Source organism: Hemibagrus wyckioides, linkage group LG23 (genome assembly GCF_019097595.1).
Source record: "Hemibagrus wyckioides isolate EC202008001 linkage group LG23, SWU_Hwy_1.0, whole genome shotgun sequence".
Taxonomy (NCBI): Eukaryota; Metazoa; Chordata; class Actinopteri; order Siluriformes; family Bagridae; genus Hemibagrus; species Hemibagrus wyckioides.
The window spans coordinates 13,975,084-13,998,747 of record NC_080732.1 but is presented as its reverse complement, the minus strand read 5'-3'; the positions used below and the strand labels follow the sequence as shown (position 1 = coordinate 13,998,747).

At 39.3% G+C, this 23,664-nt stretch overlaps 1 protein-coding gene across 6 annotated transcripts in view; it reads right to left on the bottom strand.

Annotated features, from left to right (window-relative positions):
- rims2a (regulating synaptic membrane exocytosis 2a) overlaps positions 1-23,664 on the bottom strand; it is a 189,238-nt gene that overhangs the window by 48,699 nt on the left and 116,875 nt on the right. For 5 of the 6 annotated variants that reach the window (XM_058376388.1, XM_058376387.1, XM_058376390.1 and 2 more), the window contains 6 exons: positions 22,785-22,894; positions 21,415-21,447; positions 17,495-17,560; positions 6,615-6,721; positions 3,135-3,304; positions 2,401-2,592 (listed from right to left, as the gene is read on the bottom strand). In XM_058376388.1, the coding sequence (XP_058232371.1) occupies positions 2,401-2,592; positions 3,135-3,304; positions 6,615-6,721; positions 17,495-17,560; positions 21,415-21,447; positions 22,785-22,894 (678 nt within the window). The remainder of the gene's footprint in view (positions 1-2,400; positions 2,593-3,134; positions 3,305-6,614; positions 6,722-17,494; positions 17,561-21,414; positions 21,448-22,784; positions 22,895-23,664) is intronic. The other variant, XM_058376393.1, reaches the window with a different exon arrangement.

The window sequence follows — 23,664 nt, the reverse complement described above, 5'->3', positions numbered from 1 at the left end:
TACGTAAACATTTTAAATATTTTACACAGTGTTAATAAACCATTGCATCAATTTAAAATGTATGCCTCTTGACTACTCACTCTCAATAAAACAGGTTCTTCAATTTTTTTTTAGATAACAAATTCTAGCTAGAACCATCTGAAATATCTGGAGGCTTCTTTTAGGATACTTTGGAGGAAAACCATGCAATGTTTTCCAAGTTCTTCCTGACATCTTTCCACAAATTTTAACTGACTTTTAAAACTGTTTAATTGATTTCACTGGAAAGTTTTAGGATTACTGATAGGTGTATATATCTCGGTAGAGAGAAAAAAATCAGCTCTACATAAATTAAAACAACAAAAATTCCAAAACGAGATATTTAAGACATGGAAAAGCTCTTAATCTATCAAGTTAAATGGCATAATCATGGGTTGTAGTTTGCTATACTATAAATATCCGATAAAGATCCACCAGAGCTATTGTTTGCGTTTAAAAATGCATGCATCTTGGCTACACGCGCTCAATAAAACAGGTTTCTTAAGGGTGTATTTTAGATTAAGTTTAATAGTTCTAGGTAGAACCGACAGAAATGCCTAAAGGCTTCTGAAGGATACTTTTGAGCAAAACCATAATCATACAAAGCTCTTTCTATCGACTTCTGTCCATGATTTATAAACCAAATGACATTTAACCTCTCTAAAAGCAAATCACTGAGTTCTAAATATAGATTATCATATACATTATAAAGACATAATGTGTTATCTACATTATCAAACACACAAAACCCTATACCTTCAGTTAAGCTTGCCTTCAGACGAACTAACTGGAAAACCCTGCAGGATGCTACACAGAGTCTAATATTTATTTTTCTTTTTTTTTGCTTTCTTTTAATGAGAAAGCAAGCCAAGACACATTGTGCATGTTTGCCTTATATGATAATAGTCAATAGCCCCCAATTTACTGGAATTACTTCTTCACACAAAACCCTATACCTGCAGTTGGCATCTTTAAGCTTTCCAAACACACAAAACCCTATTCCTGCAGTTGGCATCTTTAAGCTTTCCAAACACACAAAACCCTATACCTGCAGTTGGCATCTTTAAGCTTTCCAAACACACAAAACGCTATTCCTGCAGTTGGCATCTTTAAGCTTTCCTTTCGGACGACCTAAGACTAGACGCATTGTGCATGTTTGCCTTATATGATCATTTTCTGATATTACTTCTTTTCCGGCTCGTATTTGTGCCATTTGTTAGTCATATGATTGCATAACAAGCTCATTCCTGCTGACACATGCTCCCTTAAATATTACACAAGCCTTTATCTGAAAGAAAATAAGTCTACAATTCCTCCAGTGTGCACGGTGACATCATTTTTCCTTTTGATGAATGGATGTTTCTTAGTAAACAGTGGGTAATGGAGCGGAACATGATCGCATATTGGAGCATTAGAAGGAAGTGTGGGTACATATATATATATATATATATATATGTCCAGTGCACAACAAGCAATTGGATGGAGGGTACAGTGCTATAGATGCAAAGATCTGTGTACTGATAGTAAATGATTAACTGCAAACAGTCCGGCTGATTGCAACACTGTGCAGAGTTCACTTTGCCACATTTTGGCAATGCCTGTGTTTGTATATTCTTTAAACAAATCGGCCATCTAACACAAAGATTTGGACTTTCCAAAAACAGTTTATGCCCAAGCCTAACACATGCTGCTGTGGATTATCTCAGCTGTGTAAAATTGTACCTAAAACTGCTTGAGATGCTTGTACTAAACCTTAATAATATCAGTGGCATTTTAATTGGCTTTACTGCGAAAACAGACAAGGTTTAAGTTTTAGTAAGATGGTTGGTGCAATGCAAAACTACTTTAAGATCTATCATCTTGAATGGTACGTCATGGGTTGGAGCTTGCTATATCCACCAGAGCTATATTACATTATATTACATTTACAAACGCAAACACATGGATCCTTCTTTCATATTTCTTTCATTGCCGACTACTTATACTATATCTAACCATTATCTGCACAAAAAGAAATCTTAATCCTGATTGCCAGACAAAAATTTCTATAGTAAGAATGAACGATTGACAGCTGAGGGGAATTATGGGAAATATCACGTTACAGCAAATGGTGTCCTTGTTTCTTCTAGAATCACGTCCACTCTTAAGATGTATTGTTCCCTGATCTGATGGTACAGCTTACTTATCTTACGTTTAAACCAATTTCTAAGAGATCTGACCAAATTATATGATACTAATTTAAACAAAGCGAAAATGGTAACCTCATTTAGGCCAGTGAAAAACAGACATGACAAAAAAAGGAGAAAAAAGAGGGTACAGTATTAGAAGGCCTGGGGGTACAGTATTAGATACAGAAGGTATCTAATGTTTAAGGCACTTTACCTGAGGTCATTGTCTGAGAACCTCCTCTGGGCCGCTTCCTCAATAGACTCCGCCTCTCTATCTACTCTATACGTCTTTGCCTTTCGACTGCTCCCAAAATCATTCCCCACCCCTCCCTCCTCCTCCTCATGTAACACCTCCCCAGAGAGTTCCTCCCCCTCCCGGGAGAGGCTCCGCCCCTGCATCGTTTTGCTAGGACAAGGAAAAGCATACGTCACGCAAAACAAAAAGGAAGAAGCAAACAAAATAAATTAATTAATAAGCATTATATACACTGGCGGCAGAATAAATCTGGACATTCAACAATGCAGCAACATAAAGACGCTATGTAGACTGTGATGTCCCATTTAGCTTGTACAATAATTATTAGTAATATAGAATATTTATATGTGGCAAGATACTGTGCTTGGTAAAAATCTATAAGAACATGAGTGTTAATACACCATATAACTTTCATAGTCATAGTCATAGTTTGCCAGTGATTGGTGGCTCTTATAATAAAGTTCAGATGTTTGGCTCCAATGATGCCTATACAGAACCAAACCTGAACTCACCAACTCTCATTCAGGAAATTAATTATTCTTAGAGCATTTCCTGACTTAATAAAGGAAACAAGAACAGGGGTTTTCATCACCGACAACCCCGGAACTTCTCCTTAGTCATTTATAAAAATGAATATTGACTAATTCACCCATCTCTGGCAAACGTCCCCTTGACCACTGGCCATGTCTCACCTGATCTTGCGGTTGCCTCGCGGCCGCTCCGACTGAACGGACATGTAGCTCGCGCTGCTGAAGCGAGAGGCACTGCTGCTTCTCGACACAGCGGACACGTCACTCATGTCACTGTCGGAAGATTTGGCCGAGAGACTGTCCAACCCGAGCTTCCCGTCCCTGCCGGAATGCTATGGAGAGAACAAAGGATACACTCAGATCAACATTTGTACTTAGTTTTAATGTCAATAATACAGCATAATTTTCTTCATTTTCAAGTCACATTCTGAGAGATATGTGATAAAATGGGTTTATATTTAGCTATACATTCATCCATCCATCCATCCATCCATCCATCCATCCTTCCAAACTATCTATACACCCATCATAATGTGATTTATCTATCCATCAGCTGATCCAAATATCCAGCCATTTACCTACCTGTCCATCGGTCCAACCATCCATCTATCTACTTAACTATCCATCCATTCATCCATGCTAACAATGAATACATGGATCATCATATGATCTGTCCATCCATCCGTCCGTCCATCCGTCCACCCATCCATCCATCCGTCCATCAGTGGTTCCATCCATCCCCCATCTTCTGAACATCCATCCGTTCATCAATCCAATGTAACCTATACATCCATCCATTATACTGTGATCTAGCCATACACCAGTTCATCCATGTACCACCTTCTAACCATGCAACCAATGATCCAGCCATCATTCCATATATTTATCCATCTATCCATCGACCCATCCTCCCTTCCAGCTATGATCCATCCATCCATCACTTGATCCATTCATACATCCATCTGTTCATCCCTCCAACACCATCTAAGCATGCAACCAATGATCCAGCCACCCATTATTGTATATAATCTGTCTATTCAGCAGTTAATCTATCCATTCACTAAGTTGTAACCACCTACACAATGATCCATCCATCCATCCATCCATCAATCGAAACTGACCCAGTTTATTTTTTAACAGAATTATGTTCTATACATCTTCCTATACATCCATCCTGTTGTGCTCTGTCTATCTATCAGTTCATCCACCTATCCATCCACAGTACCTACCTATCCCTCCATCCATCCATCCATCCATCCAACCAAGCAACCCATATACCCATTATCATATGATCTATCCATCCATCAGATGATCCATCCATCCAGCACCTTCCAACCATGCAACCAATGATCCATCCATTCCTCCATCTATCCATCATATCATTTCCCAAAAGGTTTAAAATAGAACTGATTTAGCAAGACAGAACCCTTATTTATTCAAAGAACCCTTGAAGAAGGTGTGAATGCAAATGAAACCTGGAGAAGACACAAAGATGAAAAATCACCTTTTTCTATCAGCCTATTTAACACTAATTTCACTTGCTGTCTCTGTCGTCTCTCTCTGTTTCAGTCGCCATCTGTCCACATTTCCACCAAAGCTTTCGAGGAAGTCAGTTTCAGTGTACTTGCATGTCACACTTCTCTTTCTTTTCACATCTTTTCAGAGCAGGCAATGAAGAACTGTTTTCCTCAAGCATTTAATACACACATCTGCCCGCTTAGATAACATTCAAGTCCAAGTGTAAATGTTGATGTGATGAAGTTTTCTGTGCAAAGACATTTATTTTCAGAGGTGAGGTGAAGCTGTGACTTTCCTGACAAGGGAAAAACCTTAAAAGTAACTATAAACAGATTAAAAAGTGTCAAGTTGTTGTGGTATAAGGGGAATAAAACAATTTGCGACATCGGATTTAGCATTGCCACCCTGTTTGGACTACTTCCTTATATTGAAAGGTTTAATACAATAAAATATATCTTTTTCACCACATTGCCATGTTTTCGAACAGTTATTTAACTGCACATTATGACTATAGCTAGTGGAATCCTTGTGCCAGTTCCTGAAGTAGACAGTGTACAGTAAGTGTTCTTTTATCCACAACTTACACAATCAAAATGAAAGGTCCTGCATGTTTTGTTCATGGTGCCATTGAGTCACACAATCCTTTTCAGACAACCTGTCTCCACCACGGTGATTATAAACAGTGTCCTTCATGATACATGATTGTTCTTGAAATGTTTTTAATCTGAGGTTCAAACAAAGCGTAAGGCTAGGTTTTGAACAATAAACACGGCAGGAAGAGAACAAACTGTCCGTCCTAAATACATAAGAGTCCATTCTTTGAATTCCTAGCAAGACCACTGGACAATCTGTCCTAGCGTGACTGTACAAAAGTGTGTTTTAAATCATCCTGAGCTGGCCAATTTGCGAAAGCACCACAACAAGCTGCTAATTAGCTCGACTGTGTGTGGTGGTGCTTTTGATTGCGGTGAGTTTAAACAAAGCTGTCAGGGTGCCTGGGAAGCGGGAGTCTATTTTTACAGAACTAGGCTGAGATGTTCTTTCACTGGAGCCGCACAGTAAAGCGGAAAGCTGTCCAAGACACTGACCCATATTTAATGAATCTTCTGAGGTGCACATAAAGTGGTTTGAGTCTAAAAGGTAGAGCTGCTTTTATTGAACCAATTATTTAAAACAAGTTATTAAATTATATGAAACAATATTAGCTTTGGTCCATTCTGAAGTAGCATCTTGCTAAATCTTGGCACCCATATGTAGTGTTGTATCGATATGTAGTAAAAAATCATGTTCCTCAACCTTAATAATTAGTACCTTCTATATTTTTTAAATAGACAAACGAGACCGTAGTCCTGTCCATATGGTTTCTATCATCAAAATACTGTGGCTTGTGATTTCACAGGTCATAGTTCACCGAGACAAGGTTATCGTATTAGATTGTATTGTATTGTAATGGTACAAATACTGGAAGTAGCATGAGGAAGTATTTTAGGGTTGGAAAAAAAAAAACTGTTAGTTTAACTGGTTTACGTAAGTGACTGATTGCACAGCCTGTAGAAAGTAGAAGTGTGAAATTTGTACATGTTTGCGCTTTACTTGCGTGTACAAGTGGGAAAAAAAATATTGTGTAAAATAGGCAGGACACATGAGCCTGGGTCATCCATGAGTGTGCATCAGAGTCAGTGGGTATTGAAACACGTGTCAGCGTGAAATAGAACAGTGTGAACTGGTACGTGAAGACGTACGCTGTGTTTGAAATCGCTCCATTACTCACTCGCTCAGTCACGCTTTGTGGTATTTCATGTAGAAGTAGCGTCTTTTGGCTGTACTGTTAATGTATTATTCTGAAAAATATATACTTAGTTGGAGAACCTGCATCCTTGCTAGTAGAAGTGTTGATTGTAGTGACGATTCTATAGAGTGGATATACGGTTATTTTTCAACATCCACGCCAATGTGAAAGTCACTGAGATCAGATTTTGACTTGTTTGATGTGAACATTATTAACTGAAGCTCTTGACTTTATGCGTTGAGCTGGCGCAACACGATTCGCCGATTGCATAAGTACACGAATGAGCAGCTGTGCACGTTCTTTTGTACATTCATCCACATGACTCTGTGACTTGCCTTTGAGCGGTGGTCTTGCTCCAGGCGGGAGTCAGAGCCTGATCCCTGCTTATACTTGTCCACCTTCAGCTTCATCTGCCGTGTCCTCTCTTCCATGTCCATTGCACCTGTCAGACATGAAACAATGGTAAGTATATGTAAATAAAAATATGTGTGTGTATGTGTGTGTGTGTGTGTGTTGGGGAGAGGAAAGTGGTTATAAAGCCTGATGATGTTTGGAGTCTGGATGGTAAAAGCAGGATAGACTAAACCAGGCCTTATTACTAGCTCATTTAGGGAATGTGATGGCGTGTGATCAGCATGTGGGAGTGTTTGTGTGCCACAGATAAAGACAGATAAAGAGACTGGATAGAAAAAGTGGCATTTTGCCTTGATTAAAATATTTAATAAAAATGTGACATAAGGAGAGCAAGCACAAGTCCAACATTTACGCCGCCTTCATTGTTACAATTTCACAAAGTTTGGCAAAAATACTGACCATTGGTCTAGAGTTTTTGCCCACTCCCAATAAATCTATTCAATTGCCAAAAATAGAAGTTCCAATTGAAATGCAATACATTTAGTTCACATACATTACTTTCAATAGCCAAAAGACCCCCCCCCCCCAAAAAAAACCCCTTTTTTTGTGCGCATTTAGCTATAAAATTTTCTCCCACCAGAAAGAACTAAAACAACACGATTTGTTCTACTGGAGCACTTGTGCTGCTTTATGCTGAGTCTGGAATTTCAGCAGGTTTATTTCAAAAGGAAATTAAAAAAAAACAAAAAAACATTCAGGGCATTGTGCAACCTGCTAAGCCGCGTATTCTCATTTTCGGCTCGGCATGAAATCAATCTACGAATCCATCTTTAATGCCTCGGGAAATGCTGCATCAGGGAATTTTCTGGTTAGAATATCAATCCGTGGGGCAGAGGGCTGTTGTATTTTCAACAGATTAGTACATTATCACTACATTTTTTTCTGATTTATGCCGTAATTGTGTAGTACTTTAGTACAGAGGTCCAAATCGAACAGTACTGCGTCATATCAGATATTCCAAATTCAGTATTTCAGATAAAGGAGCTTACCTTTCACATTCAGTATGGTATATGAAATTCTTAGCTATTTCAATCATAGGAAGTTTAGGCAATCTTAATTTCTGCGCCTTTTTCATTATGGCTCGATTTCCTCATTGGAAATCTCTTTTCTTTTTTTTTTTTTTTTGGCGTCATTGACGCCAAAAAACCATCTGGCCTACCTTCATCTCTGTTCTCTGGACTTGTTTTCTCTCTCTCTACTTTGCGTATATGAAGAGGGTGATGTGAAAGCAAGATGGAGGGGGGGGGCGACAAAGCAGTTAATGAGATTCCAGCCTAAACTAGACAAGAAACAATGTCAAGAAATCTCACATGCCTCAGGAATGAGAAAGAAATCTCAGAAGCGACTGATTGACGATACTAATATGAAGCCGGGTTTCTTTCGTGACCACTGACTTCATGACTGAAAGCTGATTATATTAAGCCTGATGGAAGGTTAATATAATCTATCCATCGGCAGTCTATAGGGTCATTACAGTGTAACAGGATAAAGCAAAACAAAGATTAGGTCAAGAGCATGGAATTGATAGGGTGGAAATGTGGAGCTCTGGGAAAAGCTGTGGAGATTTTGCTAGTGGTAAAAGTTCTTTCCATGAAGAAATGATTCAGCAAATCAAAGATGGCGGAGGCTTTTAGAAACATTATGGCTGTTATTGATAGATATCTTACACTCTTGATGACTAGGATCATATCAAATCCAGATTCTTACAAAAGGAATCTATGAAGATATTCCGATGGATTTGTTTTTCTATTTCTATTTATTTCGTTGTGTCAGATAACTACTGAATTTCTGATGTTATCTCCCATATGAAATTAGAAATTAAACTCAGTGTTGCAAGGGTTTTTTTTTTTTTTTTAAGGTTTGCTATAGCTAATAAAGCGAAGGCTGTTTTTCCACTGCACATTCCAACACAAAAACAAACTAACTAAAAAAAACTACTTGAATAAACTCAGGGTTTTAGTTCTAGAGTTCATTTTACAACAAAATGACGAACAGTCACAGTACTGAGAGTCAATCAACATCATTGTCACGAACATTAACACCAGTTTTAATGTGTTTGGTGTCATGAATCTCCATCTCTCCAATAGCACAAGTCCAGATGTTCTGTTTATGTTCCTTTCTTTTCTTTGTTTATTTGGTTATTTTTGCCTTTGGTTTGTTTCCTGTCATTGGTTGTGGCCCTAATGTCTCTGCTCTGTGTTTTCCCCTTTAATTTGTCCAGGCATCTAAACCCTTGTGTGTTGCATCCTCAGCAGGAAGCATCAGTGTTATATTCTCGCGATTTCACTGTACCAATGCCTTGTTTCCTGTTTTGTCATTTTTCTTTCAGCCATCCATGTTTAGCTCTTGTGAAATTGACCATAGTTTCTGTTTCCTGTTTTCCACGTCCTCGTCATAGCTTGATGATATGGGATGACTTGCTGTTCGCTCGACCTTTGCCTCTTTTCCAGTTTGCCCTATGTTTTGAACTGTTTTCATTTTTTTTGCCACAGTACTCATTAAATCCTGCTCCACCTGCACGCCTCGGCGTTTCAATCCCACCACGTGATTACTGTTTAATGGTCTGATTCACAATCACAACCTGCAGCAAAAGCAAGCCACAGAAATATATGAAATTCTATAACGACTGATTATAGCATAAGTGATGACAACTAAAGCCCACAACATTCAATGCAACTATAAACAGGTGAAAAAAAAGAAAAGAAGAAAAGTATAGTGGAATGCTATTCATTGGCAAATCACTGTCATATAAGTGGAATAAAACACTTCATGAACTGCTTCTTCAGTAAATTTCACACCATCACACTGTTGATGTTTTTTTGCTATAACAGTTATATCTCTTTAAATGCTTAAATAAACTGCATACTAATCACTTTCCCCGCGCTGGGTTAGCGCTAAAAGTTCGGGTTTTGTGCAGTGGAAAAACACAAAACGTTAACTTATAACAATATATGCTTCTGATTAAGGAAAAAAAGTGTTATGATATTGCTGTATAACAAAATGAGGCAATCGTGTGTGTCTAAAGCTATAATAAAGGCTTTTCATCCAGGGTCATTATTAACTCCGGCTCTGGCTTATCTTCTTTGAGGTTTCACACTGCTCATACTTTCAATGAATCCCGGCTCTTCCTTATCTGATGTTTTACACTGTACATTCCCAAACCCTGGCTTCTTATTTGCATATTTGCACGCTCGACAACCGTGATTGGATAAACCACTTTAAATAGCGGCTTCATTTAATCAGTGAGGAAAAAAGGACTGAGTCTGCCGTTCTGCATCCGAGCGGGTACTGCTATCTTTATTTTTTGGCCTTTTTTTAAGTTTGATGTGTAGTTGAGCAGGCATTCGGTGAAATCCAACTTTGTTTAATTTTCCAGTGACATGTATTTCCCTCTAGCTATGGCGCACACTTTCATCATATGTATTGCTGCCTTGTTGTGATGCTTTTCACGTGATATGGGACACATGCTTTTTAGTGTCTGATGGGGTTTCTGTTGGGGGCAGTGGTGGCTCAAGTGGTTAAGGATGTGGGCGGAGGATCAGGGTTCAATCCCCAGAACCAGAGGGCAATTAACCCTCTTTGCTCCAGGGGCGCTGTATCATAGCTGCCCCTGTGCTCTGACCCCAGCTGGGATATGTGAAGAAAAGAATTCCACTGTGCTGTAATGTATGTGTGGTGATAACGAAGGCTTCATGCCCGCATCAAATCATAAAACCACATCCCTTTCACACTGAACAGTTTTGGCGTGCCATTATGTGTTTAACTCCACAAAATGATACCCTCGGAGCAGGGTATCATAACCCCGGGTAAAAAGCGGTGCTAAATTCCCTTTTCTAAATGACCAGTGTGAAACGTTCCTCTCCCTGGGCTAAAAGCAGGGTTTCGAAGAGTACAGTGTAAAAAAGACTCTAGAGTTTTCCTTATTTTTCCCTCACATGTTCAAAAAGGTCTAATCATGTGGCTAAAGGGCTGAACTGAGTTTTGTTAAAGAAAGGGAAGAAGAAATTTCCAGCTCTCAGTTATATATCATCTGCCTCCGTACCTATTAAAGCTGTATATTACATCAAATCAAATCAAACAAGTTCCAGATGTACAGCCAGATGAGTGAGACTGTGTGTGACCAGACAGCTGAGACTGTGGCCACACACACACACACACACACACACAGACACACATTTCAGATCCTATTTGAGCTGAAGCAGTAATGGGAATGAGTGAGAAAGAAGAGGAAGAGGTGCAGAAAGTAAAGAAGGAGCGGAGAAGAAGGGAAGACAGACCTGAGTTTGTCCATGTAGTCGACTCCGTGTCTTCTGAAGGGGGTTATTGTTGTTAAGGGGGTGGTGGGGACACATCACATACACACACACACACACACACACACACATACACAATACACAAACACAAACACAGAGGACATGGGTGTAAGAGCATGTGTGTGTGTGTGTGTGTGTGTGTGTTGAGAAGGAGTGTTAAAAGATATGGAAGGTGTTTGGGTTAGGATACAAAGAAAAAAAGAGTAACAATACAACAACCACAACAACAACAACAACAACAACAACAACCACAACAACAACAGTAACACAAAAAAAAATTAAAGGGAAAAGTCATAAAATGAGGCAGAGTTTAGAGGTGACTTTCTGCCGAAGAATCTTCTGGAAACGTTAAAGAAGTGATGTTAATAGAGGGAGCACAAATGAAGACACAGAGCCCGAGAGACCTGAAGAAAGAAGGATAGAATAAAAAAAGGATAGAGGCGTAAAAGGAGAGGAGAGAAAGACGCTCCAGCCAAGAAAGGTTGTGTAACTCTGTGGAAGCAAAACCTGCTACAAAAAGAAAAAGGCTAAACAAAGAAAATGTGGAGAACAATAGCTCACACACACACACACACACACTTGCGAGTGGTCCTTCAGGCAAAGCATGACACTAATTGGACACCACTTTCGCCTGTGCATATTCAAATCCCTCGGTACAACCCGTTTCTGCTTACACTGGTAAGTTTGTATTTTTGTTAATTCCACTTTTCAGGATATAGTAATGATGAGCTCTGCTTTTATCCGCGGCTATCATAAATCAAAAGCCGGGCACAGTGCGCTTCAGATCATGTGAGCCAGCATGCTACTGCAGGGTAACAAAACATCGCTAGGAGTGAAATCTTTGCACCTTTATTTCTTTTTAACTTCGCATATATTATTTCAGTCTAGAAATCGGATTACTTACTGAAGGGGTTTTTAATTTAGCATCAAAAAACTCACGCAGATATCATTATCAAGGTCAGCTAAGCTTGTTAAAAAAGATAGACCACTATTCCCAAAAAAAACTGTAAAGATTTCTACATTTGCCTTGTTTTCCATTCATTTCCATAAGGTGGTGTTGAAAGACAGTACTACAAACAACCACTAGAGGGCCTCTGAGACATTTTGGCATCACTTCACCAACACCTATATATGGTATGTCTAAACCCCCAAAAAGTTGATATTTAAATACTATTCTATGTGTAACGGCAGTAAGAAAGCATCAGGTCTGGAATTCCTGCCCACTTGTTTTCTGATTGGCTCATGACTTCACAGGTCATATTTTGTCTAGACAAATTCGGAGCATTAAAAGTAAGCTGAATCAGAGGCATCTTTCTTTTCAGTCCGAAAAGTGTCGTTTCTCTGGAATCTCCATGGCAACATATTGAAATGGAACATATTCAACAGCTAAACCATAACATTTCCATTCAAAATCCAAGATCCAGTCGTTTCGATGTCCATACTGACCCCACTGTGATCATGTCATCGAGTTCGGTCTTTTCCCGAGCACTGACTCGACTCGTCAAAGATCCTCGGAACAGGACGAGGTAACTGTAATCAGCAGGCAAAACGGCACAGCGAGGAAAGCGTGTAGCCCAGAGGAACACTTTCATTCGCAAATCAATTTGTTTTCTGTGTCGAAGCACAAGCAAGGGAACAAGGTTCAATTAAGCAGAACAGCACACCTAATACCTAATAAAATGAAGACGACGGACAGACGGGCGTTTATGCGATGCCCGCGATCATCAGCACGATCATGATCATGATCACAAGCTGCACACTTTAGACTAGCCTGATCGTTTCCAGTATTTATCTGCACTCTTACTGCATTAAAAACTCAGAGCTTCTTGCAGCAGAGATTCAGGTGACACAGAAATGCTTACAATTAGGATGATCTTGTGCTTCTCTGCTTGCAAAGATGCACGTTTTTGTTTTTTTTATTGGCCTAAATGTGTCATCGGAACAGATACGACTAAGGGGCAGCTAAGATAAGCGGAGATGTAAACTGACACACAGCTTGTGGTGGTGGTAGTGGTACAAAATCTGTGTGAAACCAAATGGACAAAGTGCAGCTCTGTTGTTGTTTATCTCTAATTTCTCACTAGCATCCTGTTATCTAGACCTTTTCCTCTCACTGTGTAAGTAATGCTGCACAGTAAAAGCCAAAACCTTGGCTTAGTGGTTAGCACTGTTGCCTCACAGCAGAAGGTCCCGGGTTCGAACAGGCTGGGGCCTTTCTGTGTGGAGTTTGCATGTTCTCCCCGTTTACTCCGGTTTCCTCCCACTGTCCAAAAACATGCACATTAGGTTGATTGGTAATTCTAAATTGCCCGTGTGAGTGTGTGTGTGGTTGTCTGTCTATATGTGGCCCTGTGATGGACTGGTGACCTGTCCAGTGTGTACCCCTGACTTTCGCCCAATGTGTGCTGGGATAGGCTCCAGCAAACTCCCGTGACCCTAATTAGGAATAAGATGGGTATAGACGATGGATGGATGAATGAATTTAATACTATTGTGTGCAAAAAAGTCTGTCTTTTCTACTGATTGTTAAAATATTACAGATTTTACATCAGGATTTACTTCTATTCGTGTAATATTTCATGCAAGTCAGGTACATAAATAAGAAAAAGGAAAATAAAGAAGAGCAAGTTGCAAGGCAAAGTTGGTAAAGTAGTATCAAAAAATAATGAGCTATAGCTAGATTATGCACCGCAGCCAATAGAATTGTGTGTGTGTGTGTGTGTGTTTAAGAGTCTGCCCTTTCGAATTTGGAAATAAGGGTGTGTTAGTGTTACTTTATGTTAACTAACACTAAATTGAATCGGGTGCTAGTTTGGGAGTCAACAGATGGAAAAGTTTGTACTTATAAGTAAAATATACAAAAGAGAATTTTCAGAATCATCTGGTTCCGTCTCACACACACCATTTTTTAAACCTGACGTGAGATGTGTATTCCCAGGCATACATTTCCTTCAGACTCTCATGTCTATACCATTTATATTTAAGGCATTTGGCAGACACCCTTATCCAGAGTGACTTACATTTATCTTATATATACAGTACAACTAAGCAATTGAGGGTTAAGGGCCCAGCAGTGGCAGCTTGGTGGTGCTGGGATTCGAACTCACAACCTTTTAATCAGTAGTCCTATGACTTAAGCTCCTTAACACATCCTTGATACCATTCTTTATTTAGAGTATATGTACAATCGCTACTCATTTCTAAGAGTCATTGGGCGAATATGTTTAATTAAACCATTAAATCATCACGATTTGTTGTTTGCACTGTAATCTTTCGATGTGGCTGCCGGTGTTTGATTAGTCACGCGTTTTAATTGTACTACTTCGACATTCTAGCATTCGTGACTTTCCCTCGCAGACTGTCTTTGTTCCAGCACTTTCTCCAGCAGCACGCTTCAGCACTGCTCCACACTGAGCCTCGCTTCTAGATCACTTTGGATCGCCAAATCAATGTGAGTGTAAAATGTTCTTAGAACTGCGATCAGTCAAACTCACGCTACACAAGCCTTCATTTCTGATTCCGTTTTTTTTTTCTACAGCTCAGGCTGTAGGGGTTTAGAGGCACTATTCGGCAACCGTGCCTTTTTCAGTACATCTTGAAGCTTACTATTTTTAAAATCCGGCTCAAAAGTGCAACTTTTTCCCAAGAACACAATTTCTTTAAAAAAATGCAGCACCATGGGTCATGGGTTAAGGGAGGGAAAAAAGGAAATAAATAATTTATAAGCTCATACTTGTGCCTATTAAACAGAAATTTAGCTCAAGGATTCGTGCAATTTTACTAATATCTCATGTTTTTCACATATGATCATTTAGTTTTTAGACATGCATTTTTCCCCCCCTAAAGATTCTAAACTTCAAAGTTGCAGTCTGTAATAAATATCTAAAAATAATCCAAAAAATAGTGCTTTGCAATGCTTCTGTGTCAGTCATGTAGCTAGATTCAACTTTCCGTTGACATTTTTTTCTGGCCTGGAAATGCTCTTTTTGCAGGAAATGCACTCATATCTTTCATTTCTTATAAAAGAAAGGCCAATTTTAAGGTATATGTCATACAACTGCAATTCCCTTTGTGCGCTATTCATAAAATTGTGTTTAGAAGTATGGAGAAGAGTATATGTGCAATCCTATATGGTTCAATTGTTAGATCTAAAAAGATTTAGTGAAGAAAAGAAGATGAAAGCACACACAGGAAACAGAGGTCCAGTCAGGGCAGGACCAACCTGGTGGAACCCGAGGCGGCGGACGGCCATTATGGTGGACCAAACCGTTGTGCATGTGCTTCTGGTCCTCCCACGTCACCTCTGTATGATGCATAATCAGTATGGACAACATGGGCAGAAAAAAAGACCCCACAATATGCATGTATTGTTCATGCTTTTTATCTTTTTAAATATTCAGTTTAACACGATCCCCTTTCTGATTTAGCTTTGGCAACCTTTAAAAACATCTGCTTTTTGAACGATGGCATAGTAACAATCATGCAGTGCATCGTCGTTCGAAAAAGATCACAGCTCCCGAGTTAGTTATGCGAGTGAGTCAACCCATTTTATTTTACAAATTAATTCAAACAGATGTCATGTGGTGAAACTGCAATTAAAATCAGAGCTGATTGTCATTAAATACTACTCGCAGGTGAGTAGTATTAGGATTTCAGCACTGCGGAAGAGTGAACAGCTCCTTTCAGTGTAGCATTCTGCTCCATCTACTGGTCAAATGTTGTAACTGCAGCAGAAATATATGCGGCATGGGGCGGAGAACGGGGTTGAAGGTGCATTTATCTCACAGCAGAATGTTCAGTAAGTACTGGAGTAAAACTTATTAGCTTTAAATTAGCTGTCAATTTTTTCAGCAGTGAGGAATGTTAGCCTGGTCCAGCCAGTGGTTTATGGGATTGTGAAGAAAAATAAAGATTAAAAAAAATGTTATAAAATCAATACCAATTTAGATTGAATGGCTTGAACCGTATCTAAAGGTAATAAAATTATTCAGTAAAATTAAAGACAGTTAAAGACACATAACTGGTAAACGTTACTGATGACAAATAACAATCGCGTAATTTACACTGCCATAATTTTAAAAACATTCAATTTAGAATATACATAGAAAAAGTTTGACATACATTTAAATAAATCAATATTTTCTGAAGTTTAAAGGCGCAGTCTGAAATGTCTGAAAGCGTTTCTAAACCCTTTAATCTAATTCCAAAAACACAGAAGAAAAACAGTGCTTTGCAATGACATGAAATGAATTAAATGAATATCGCAAAAAATTTTTATTCACATTTTTTTTCTGACCCAAAACTGATCTTCAACCCCAGCTAAAAACTGAGCTATCCATCCCTACTACCTTCATTTTGCATCATAATTCACTGAAAAGAGGTGGATTTGAACATTACAAACTGCTCCTTCGAATGTACAATGAACACTGCGTGTAGTACGTGCCAGTTATTTCAGTCTGACTAAAAAGTGTATCTTGGTTTTGATTGCCATTTAGAGAATGCATGGCACTTTACATTTGTAATTGCACTGCACACTTCACTGCACAAGGCAGAGTTAAAGCGATGATGTGTGTGATATATTCACTGCAAACATCATCTGCTTTCCGAAACCAAGGAGAGAGAGAGAGAGAGAGAGAGAGACAGACAGAGATGAATGTTGGAAAAAAAAACAATCAAACCAGGGACTGATCTAAAATCTATAAAATGCGGTAGAGTGAACACACACACACACACACACACATGCTCACACACTCCAGTCCAAGACATTTGTTCTACAGTTTAAACGTGTGCAAGTAGATCCACTGCAATCCACACTCCACACTTGCCTTTCCTCCCATTGGTTGCCGGTTTCTCCTCATAGTCTTTAATACACAGAATGACAAGTTGAGCACAGAACACACTCAAAACCCCTGTTTTAAACAGACCCTTAACCTAGCTTAGACTTTTATTTTACTAAACGGTCACAGACACAAAATGATCATCACACCACTAGGTCCCAGATTAGCTCTTTTCTCCAAAACCTTAGGTCCAAACTTAAGCCTAGGCATGTTTACACACATTCCCAGGAGTGTATCTATGTTCTCTCAGTGTACAGGAATAATTCACATTGACAGCTGAATGTCATTGCCGGTGTGTTTGTCAATAAACGGTAAAAGTCCATAGAGCCTAGAACAGCTGACCTAAGCAGCACAGAGGCACTAGTGTGTGTAGGCACTGAAGTGAGAGACGCAGACTCGCAAAAGCGCCGTCATGTGACACACGAAGGACAGAGAGCAACGCAAGCAGATGGAAGGATGAAAAAAGAGCAATCTGCTGGAAAAAAAAAACAAAGCCCTAATCCAACATGGTGTGCTTGCAAATGTTTCTCCTACGCAGATATCACTGAGCCAGTATACATGTTAAAACTAGGGGAAAGGGACAGATTTTCAAGTGTGAAAAAACATGGAGAAAGCAGATGGAAAAGTGGGAGGAGTTTCAGGAGGACACACCTGCTTCTGGGTCAACTGATGACTGATAGGGAATGAAGTGATTTACTCCAGGTTCCTCCTCTTCATCTGCAGGAATGGTGAGAGACAGAAGGCGATGGATGGTTATGATGAAAGCACAGATGGATGAGGAAGGTATGATGGCGTGTCGGGAGGCAAATGAAAGATGATTATTAGGCGCATGAACAGTTGTTTGATTAATCACCTGGATACTGTGGATTTGCAGCTGTACTCATAGTGACTGTCTTGTGTTCATCTCAGGACTCACTGAACAACCACTGAGCACACTTAGGACTGCTTGTCTTCACTCTTTCACGTCTGTATACTGTAAAGATTTATAATCTAATCATCCAGTGACACCTAGAAAAGCATGAGTGCTACTTCGAGTCCACTCAAAGTTCCTTCCTTATGTCACCTCTGACTTTTTCGTTAGGGATCTGAATCTGGATTTGTGTGGTTTGGTGGTTAGCAACTTCCAGGGTTGGGGGTTTGATTTCTGTCTCCTCCCTTCATGGGTTTCCTCACAGTACACCGGTTTCCTCCTCCAGTCCAAACACATGCGCTGTAGGCTGGCTGACATCTCTAAACTGTCTGTAATGTGTTAGTGTGTGTGATTGTGCCCTCTGAGGTGTCCAGAGTGTCCCCAATCTTGTGCCCTGAGTTCCCAGGTTTAGTCTCCAGGTTCCCTATGTAGCACTGCTATTACATAATGAAAAGTGAACTCATGTAATACTCATTTCAGCCAAAAGTATGATAGTTCATCAGCGCTGTGATATGTGCCAGGTCATTGGCTGTTTGATATCTCACAAAAACACCAGTTTTAAGACTGTTATCCAGAATAACCAATAGCTTTTTTTGTGTTTCACAGCCAGATTACTTCATTTAACACATTATACCAAGAGCTCAAGAGCACAGTGATCACTGTTATATTAGAAGTCATACAGCATACCCAGAGGTGGACAATGGACCAGCCTGGAAAGTTGAAGCATCCATTTCATTGTGATGCACTAAATCAGGGATGGGCCACTGTTGGTGTCTGGTCCAAATTCAGACCCAGAAATGTGGTGCAGTGGTAGCTTAAGATGTTGGACTACTGCTCAGAAGGTTGTGAACTCAAACCCCTGTGCCACCAAGCTGCCATTGCAGGGCTCTTAAGCAAGCCCCTCTGCCAAATACCATAAAAGTGTGTCAAGCAGGAAGTAATGTGCTCACTGTTTGTCCATGAAACACTTTCTGGAGTTTGTCTAGTCTGGGGTTCTGCTTTCTGCTCATTACTGTTGGTTTATCCTCCTGAAATTAAAAAGCAATGATTTTTTCCCCCTTACTCCTGAAAAACAATACTTTCTTGGACAATAAAGGCCTCGCTTGCTACCATCAGCATGTCTCAGCACTAATTACCTTGTCACTGGATTTCTCAGCTCTACAAAATGTTTTTTTTTAACCTAATACACTCTTGATGTTTCATATATTTCTGGATGCCATGACGCAGCTTGATGCTGTAACTATAGCTTGCTGTAGTAGGACATGGCTCAAGGCTCTCAAAGGTTTAGACACATTCAGGTTTATGAACAAGTTGTTATAGAATAACAAGGGAATCTGACCCCCATATTGCCCTTGTAAATGAGTTCAGTGTCCACTCATTCATCTCCAATGTCCATCTCCATTCATCAATTCATTCACCTTTGGTAACCACTTCATTCTGGTCAGAATTAAAGTGTATCCAGAGCCTATCACAGGAAGCACATGGTGCATGTACTCATTCACACACTCATTTACACACACATAGGAACAATATTGCATTTACTGGCATGCTCTTTGGAGATGGGATAAAACCAAAGAACCCACACATAGAAACTCCACAAATACAGACACTAATCCAAGACAAGCATAAAAAAATCCGGGACATTGAAGATGTAGCCATAGCGTCTGAAGTCATATTTACAGCTAAAGAAACTCTGGCCAGCTTTAACCAGCAGCATCACTGTATAAATTCTCATCCTATGCCCTTAATTAGAGCAAGTCATGCTGTCCACTACACAATAATGATGGCCAAGGAGCTACATCAGCACCCACACACACACACACACTATAACTGCTATACTGAGCCCATGTTCTGACGTTGATAAAAGGTTCTCTCCAGGCACTAAATCGTTCTCCTGCTCTCTCTTTCTCAATTTCCCATATTCAAGCGCACGGATTGTCATTCGTCTTTTCATGCTAGACCGGTTTTGCCAATAGGTACAAAGCTAATCGTTTTTTTGTTTTCGTTGTGTTTTTGTTTTTTTTGTTTTTTTCTTTTTAAAAATGCCACCTCGTCATTTTCGCCTAGCGTATGCAACACATTTGAGAAAAAAGCACAAAAGTCAATGAGGTATTATGGCCCTGGGGGAAATGAAACTTGCTCTTTATAAATGGGGCGGGGGGGATACAACAGCATATTACTGAAATCCACATAATGGAGGCAACAACAACGCCAGTGGAAAAGCTGTGCTTTGGTTAATTATCATTAGAGTTTCTAATACACAAGCTAGAAGTGAGGGGAACAAAATAAAAATATTTTTGTAATAACATTGTTCATAAAACAGTTTGAGGCAGGCTTAGTATTTATCACAACACTGACAGTGAGTTATGAAGACACACACACACACACACATACACACACACACACACACACACACAAATGCCACATACTGTCTGCAATAGTCTTTGCTCCACATTAAAGGGATATTTCTCTTACATCCCTGCTAATATTAATGAAATCTAAAGGAACAGCCCATTTTTTTTAGCCACACTAGCTTTCTTTTCTTCGTGAGATTCCTTAGCATTGTTTTTGTTTTTTGTCCCCAAACATGTCTAATAAAAAAACAAAAGACAAAACCACTCTCAGTGCTAGTCATGCTAGCTTTCTGTCACTGTAGGAAACATTGAGTGAAAGCTAAATGTGGAAGACAGCATTAAACTGATTTATATTGTACTTAGCGACACTAGTGTGCTTTCACTAAGAGAAACATTAGCATTGTCTGCTTGCTATTCTCCAAAAACAGTAAATGCCAGCTAATGCAAAGATGCAGGAGGAGGCTAAACTGCATTCACTGCTAGTCACACAAGCTTCCTTTCATTAAGCTTCTCTAGAAAACCTGCTGATTTGGAAAAAGCTAATGGTTTATATTAGCTTTCTACTAATTTGTATCATTGTTAGTCACCCTAGGTTGCTTTCACTGAGAGAAACAATGGCATCATTTGGCTACTATTCTCTGAAAACTGCTGATGGACGCTAATGCACAGATGCAGTAGGCTAAACTGCATTTACTGTTCGTCATGCTAGCTTCCTTTCATTTTGAAAGATGTTAGCATTGTAAGCAGGTTTCTCTAAGGCACTCCTGAGCTGAAAAAACAGTGGATGATAGTTTTTATACTAATTTTGTACTGCTGTTAGTCACACTAGGTTGCTTTCACTTCAACATAAGTGTTGTTTGGTTACTTCTCTCAAAAATCTCCTGGTAATAAGCAGAAGATAACGCAAAGTGACGCGTGTACGTTAATCACTATTCCCTGCTAGTCATGCTAGCTTCCTTTAATTGTGAGAGGCTACAGCATTGTTTCAATACACTGCTGATAATTAATGAAAGCTCCTGAAAAGACACTGCAGTATGCCAGACTGTTATTACTAAGCACGCTAGCTTCCATTCATTGTGAAGAACATTCATTTTCTTTGGACAGAGCTACAGTACAGTAATTATATATTAAGCCTCCATTTTTTTCAAGACTTCAGCCTTGTCACCAGTTTTCAATTACTATTTCATATTAATCATTTTTCTCAGCAGACACATGACTGACAGATTCTTATTTCTGGGGCTGACGACTATTGCAGATGGGTTTAGCCTGAATCTAAGGGCGTAAACCCAATGAAACAGATTACACACCTGGACCAGGCTCAAGGTCTTCTCGTCCATCCTCTGAGAGAAAAACGAAAGAGGGAACGGATATAAAAACAGATGCCCATGCACTAGCCAATGGCTAACATTGGCTAAGAACAGATCACACATGTTTGCCACCATGTGTGCAGTACTCATTCAACATAAATCAATAGGGAAATCAGCGATGGATTTATGGATGGCCAGCAGTTCTGTAGTGATGTAGTCATGCTCTTGGACGGTCTGAGGGCGCTTTCACATGTATTTGTCCATTTGTCCACCGTCCATGAGTCCAAATCATAGCAAAATTGTTATTGTGGTTGGTTTGCTGCTTGCTTTGCTTTTAGCTTTACAGTTCAAGACAGACACAACTTGACTCAGACACTGTTGCATCATTAGAGCGTCGTTTAGGTCTGCCCTGAGTGTGAAATCGCCCCAAGGTCCGAATCAAACAGACAGGAAAGCACCGTCACACACCTCGAGTCTACCCAAGGTCCATAATTTGTGCAGTAACATATTCCAAACAATATCTCTTAATCTCATTTAGACAGTGTTAATCAGCCTGAATTTAATCGGATTATCTTAGTATTAGCTCTTCAATTTAGTTTATCTCAAGCTTACACTGGGATCAATGAGCTTCATACTCGGTTCTTCCAGACGCTTCCACATATGCCTGAACATGATCTTAAGTCTCGTGTGATCCGTCTCATAAATCTTTCCGCAAATAAAACTCCCAGTGTACAATGAGACGTTATACTTCTCTCATTATTAGATCATTAGAGTTAAATACATGCGTTCATCATTTATTATTATATCCTTTCAGGATTCAGGAGAAATAACAAGAAATAAATAAATGTGGTCCTTAATTAATACTATCATGGGATGTCGAGGGTGTCTCGACAAAAAATAAGAGAGTTCAGGGTAATGCTTTCCATTAGGATTTCTTTAACTAATATTACTTAAGGTCTGATAAACCCCTCGATGATCCATATGATCAATATGTTTGTGGCAAAATTTACAGCTTAGGCTGAAATATTTTTTTTTTTAAATATTTTAGCTGTAATTAAGTTTATTCCAATCGAATTAAAGTAATGGTTGCAAAATGGAAAGTTAAGATGGATTTGAGTCACTGGATGTGAGCAAACCATGTAATTTACAGTCATTTCAATGTTGTGATACTGTGAGTTTACTGAAACACAATTTCCACATCCACAAACAAGTCAATTAAATTCAGCTTTCTCCACACTATCATCTACCCAGAATATTTCAGTACCTCAAAACAACCTCCAGTACACATTAGTAAGGTTCCACCATTCCTGCCTTTATTCATTACAGGCATATCCCATAACCTATAGGCAGAATTAGAAAAACAGTCTTACTTCTGTCTAGCGTCCCCTTCGAGGGCAGTTGTGGTAGCTGTCGTCCCCTCCTGCTGTTCATGGGCGTGCTAGTAGGACTGGTTTGGACAGATCCACTGCGGGGGTGTGCCCTGTGACAAGCACACACACACACACACACCTAATTACAGCTGGACTTAATTGTCAGTATTTGTGTATGGAAGTTTTGGGTGCAAGCATCGGTCAGGGATTGTAAACACTAAAATCACTAAATGACTAAGTAAACAATAAATAAATAAATGGACTTATTTATTTACCAAAGTGCTCGTGCGGATTATTCTGTGTGTGTATCCTGATAAACACCTACATAGCTGATTTACATTAATCCCCGCCCACAATCTCCATAAAAGGCAAAGCTGAACCCAATAGTGAGCTTAAAACAACAAAATGGTGGCTACGTAGTAAGCAGGTTGCCTCCTAAGTACAAAAACTTTCTGTTTCTTTTTAACTGGATTTTCATAAATACCAAATTGTTTGTGAAAATGATCCTATGAAGGATATATGTCTTTAACAGAGCTTTAAAAAGGAAAATCCTCTTCTGTTGCTTATATATTATGTAAACCGAAGGTAGCCATTATAAATAAAGACAAACAGATGCATCAATCAAAGCATATGTAGGTACATGAATATGTTAGGACCTGCTCTGTGTGCAAGCGTACACTGTAGCAAACATTTATATATGCTGATTCGTATATATAGATCTTTGGTACAATCAAGGCCATGCGAAGCCCTTTGGCAGTGAAGAGGTTTCAGAGGAGCAGGCAATATGAAACAGAAATTATTTGCTGTGTGTTGGCATGTCTTTCAATCCGAGTCAGCAAAATAGTGGGGATAAATGCCAGACATTTTTTTTGGATTTGAA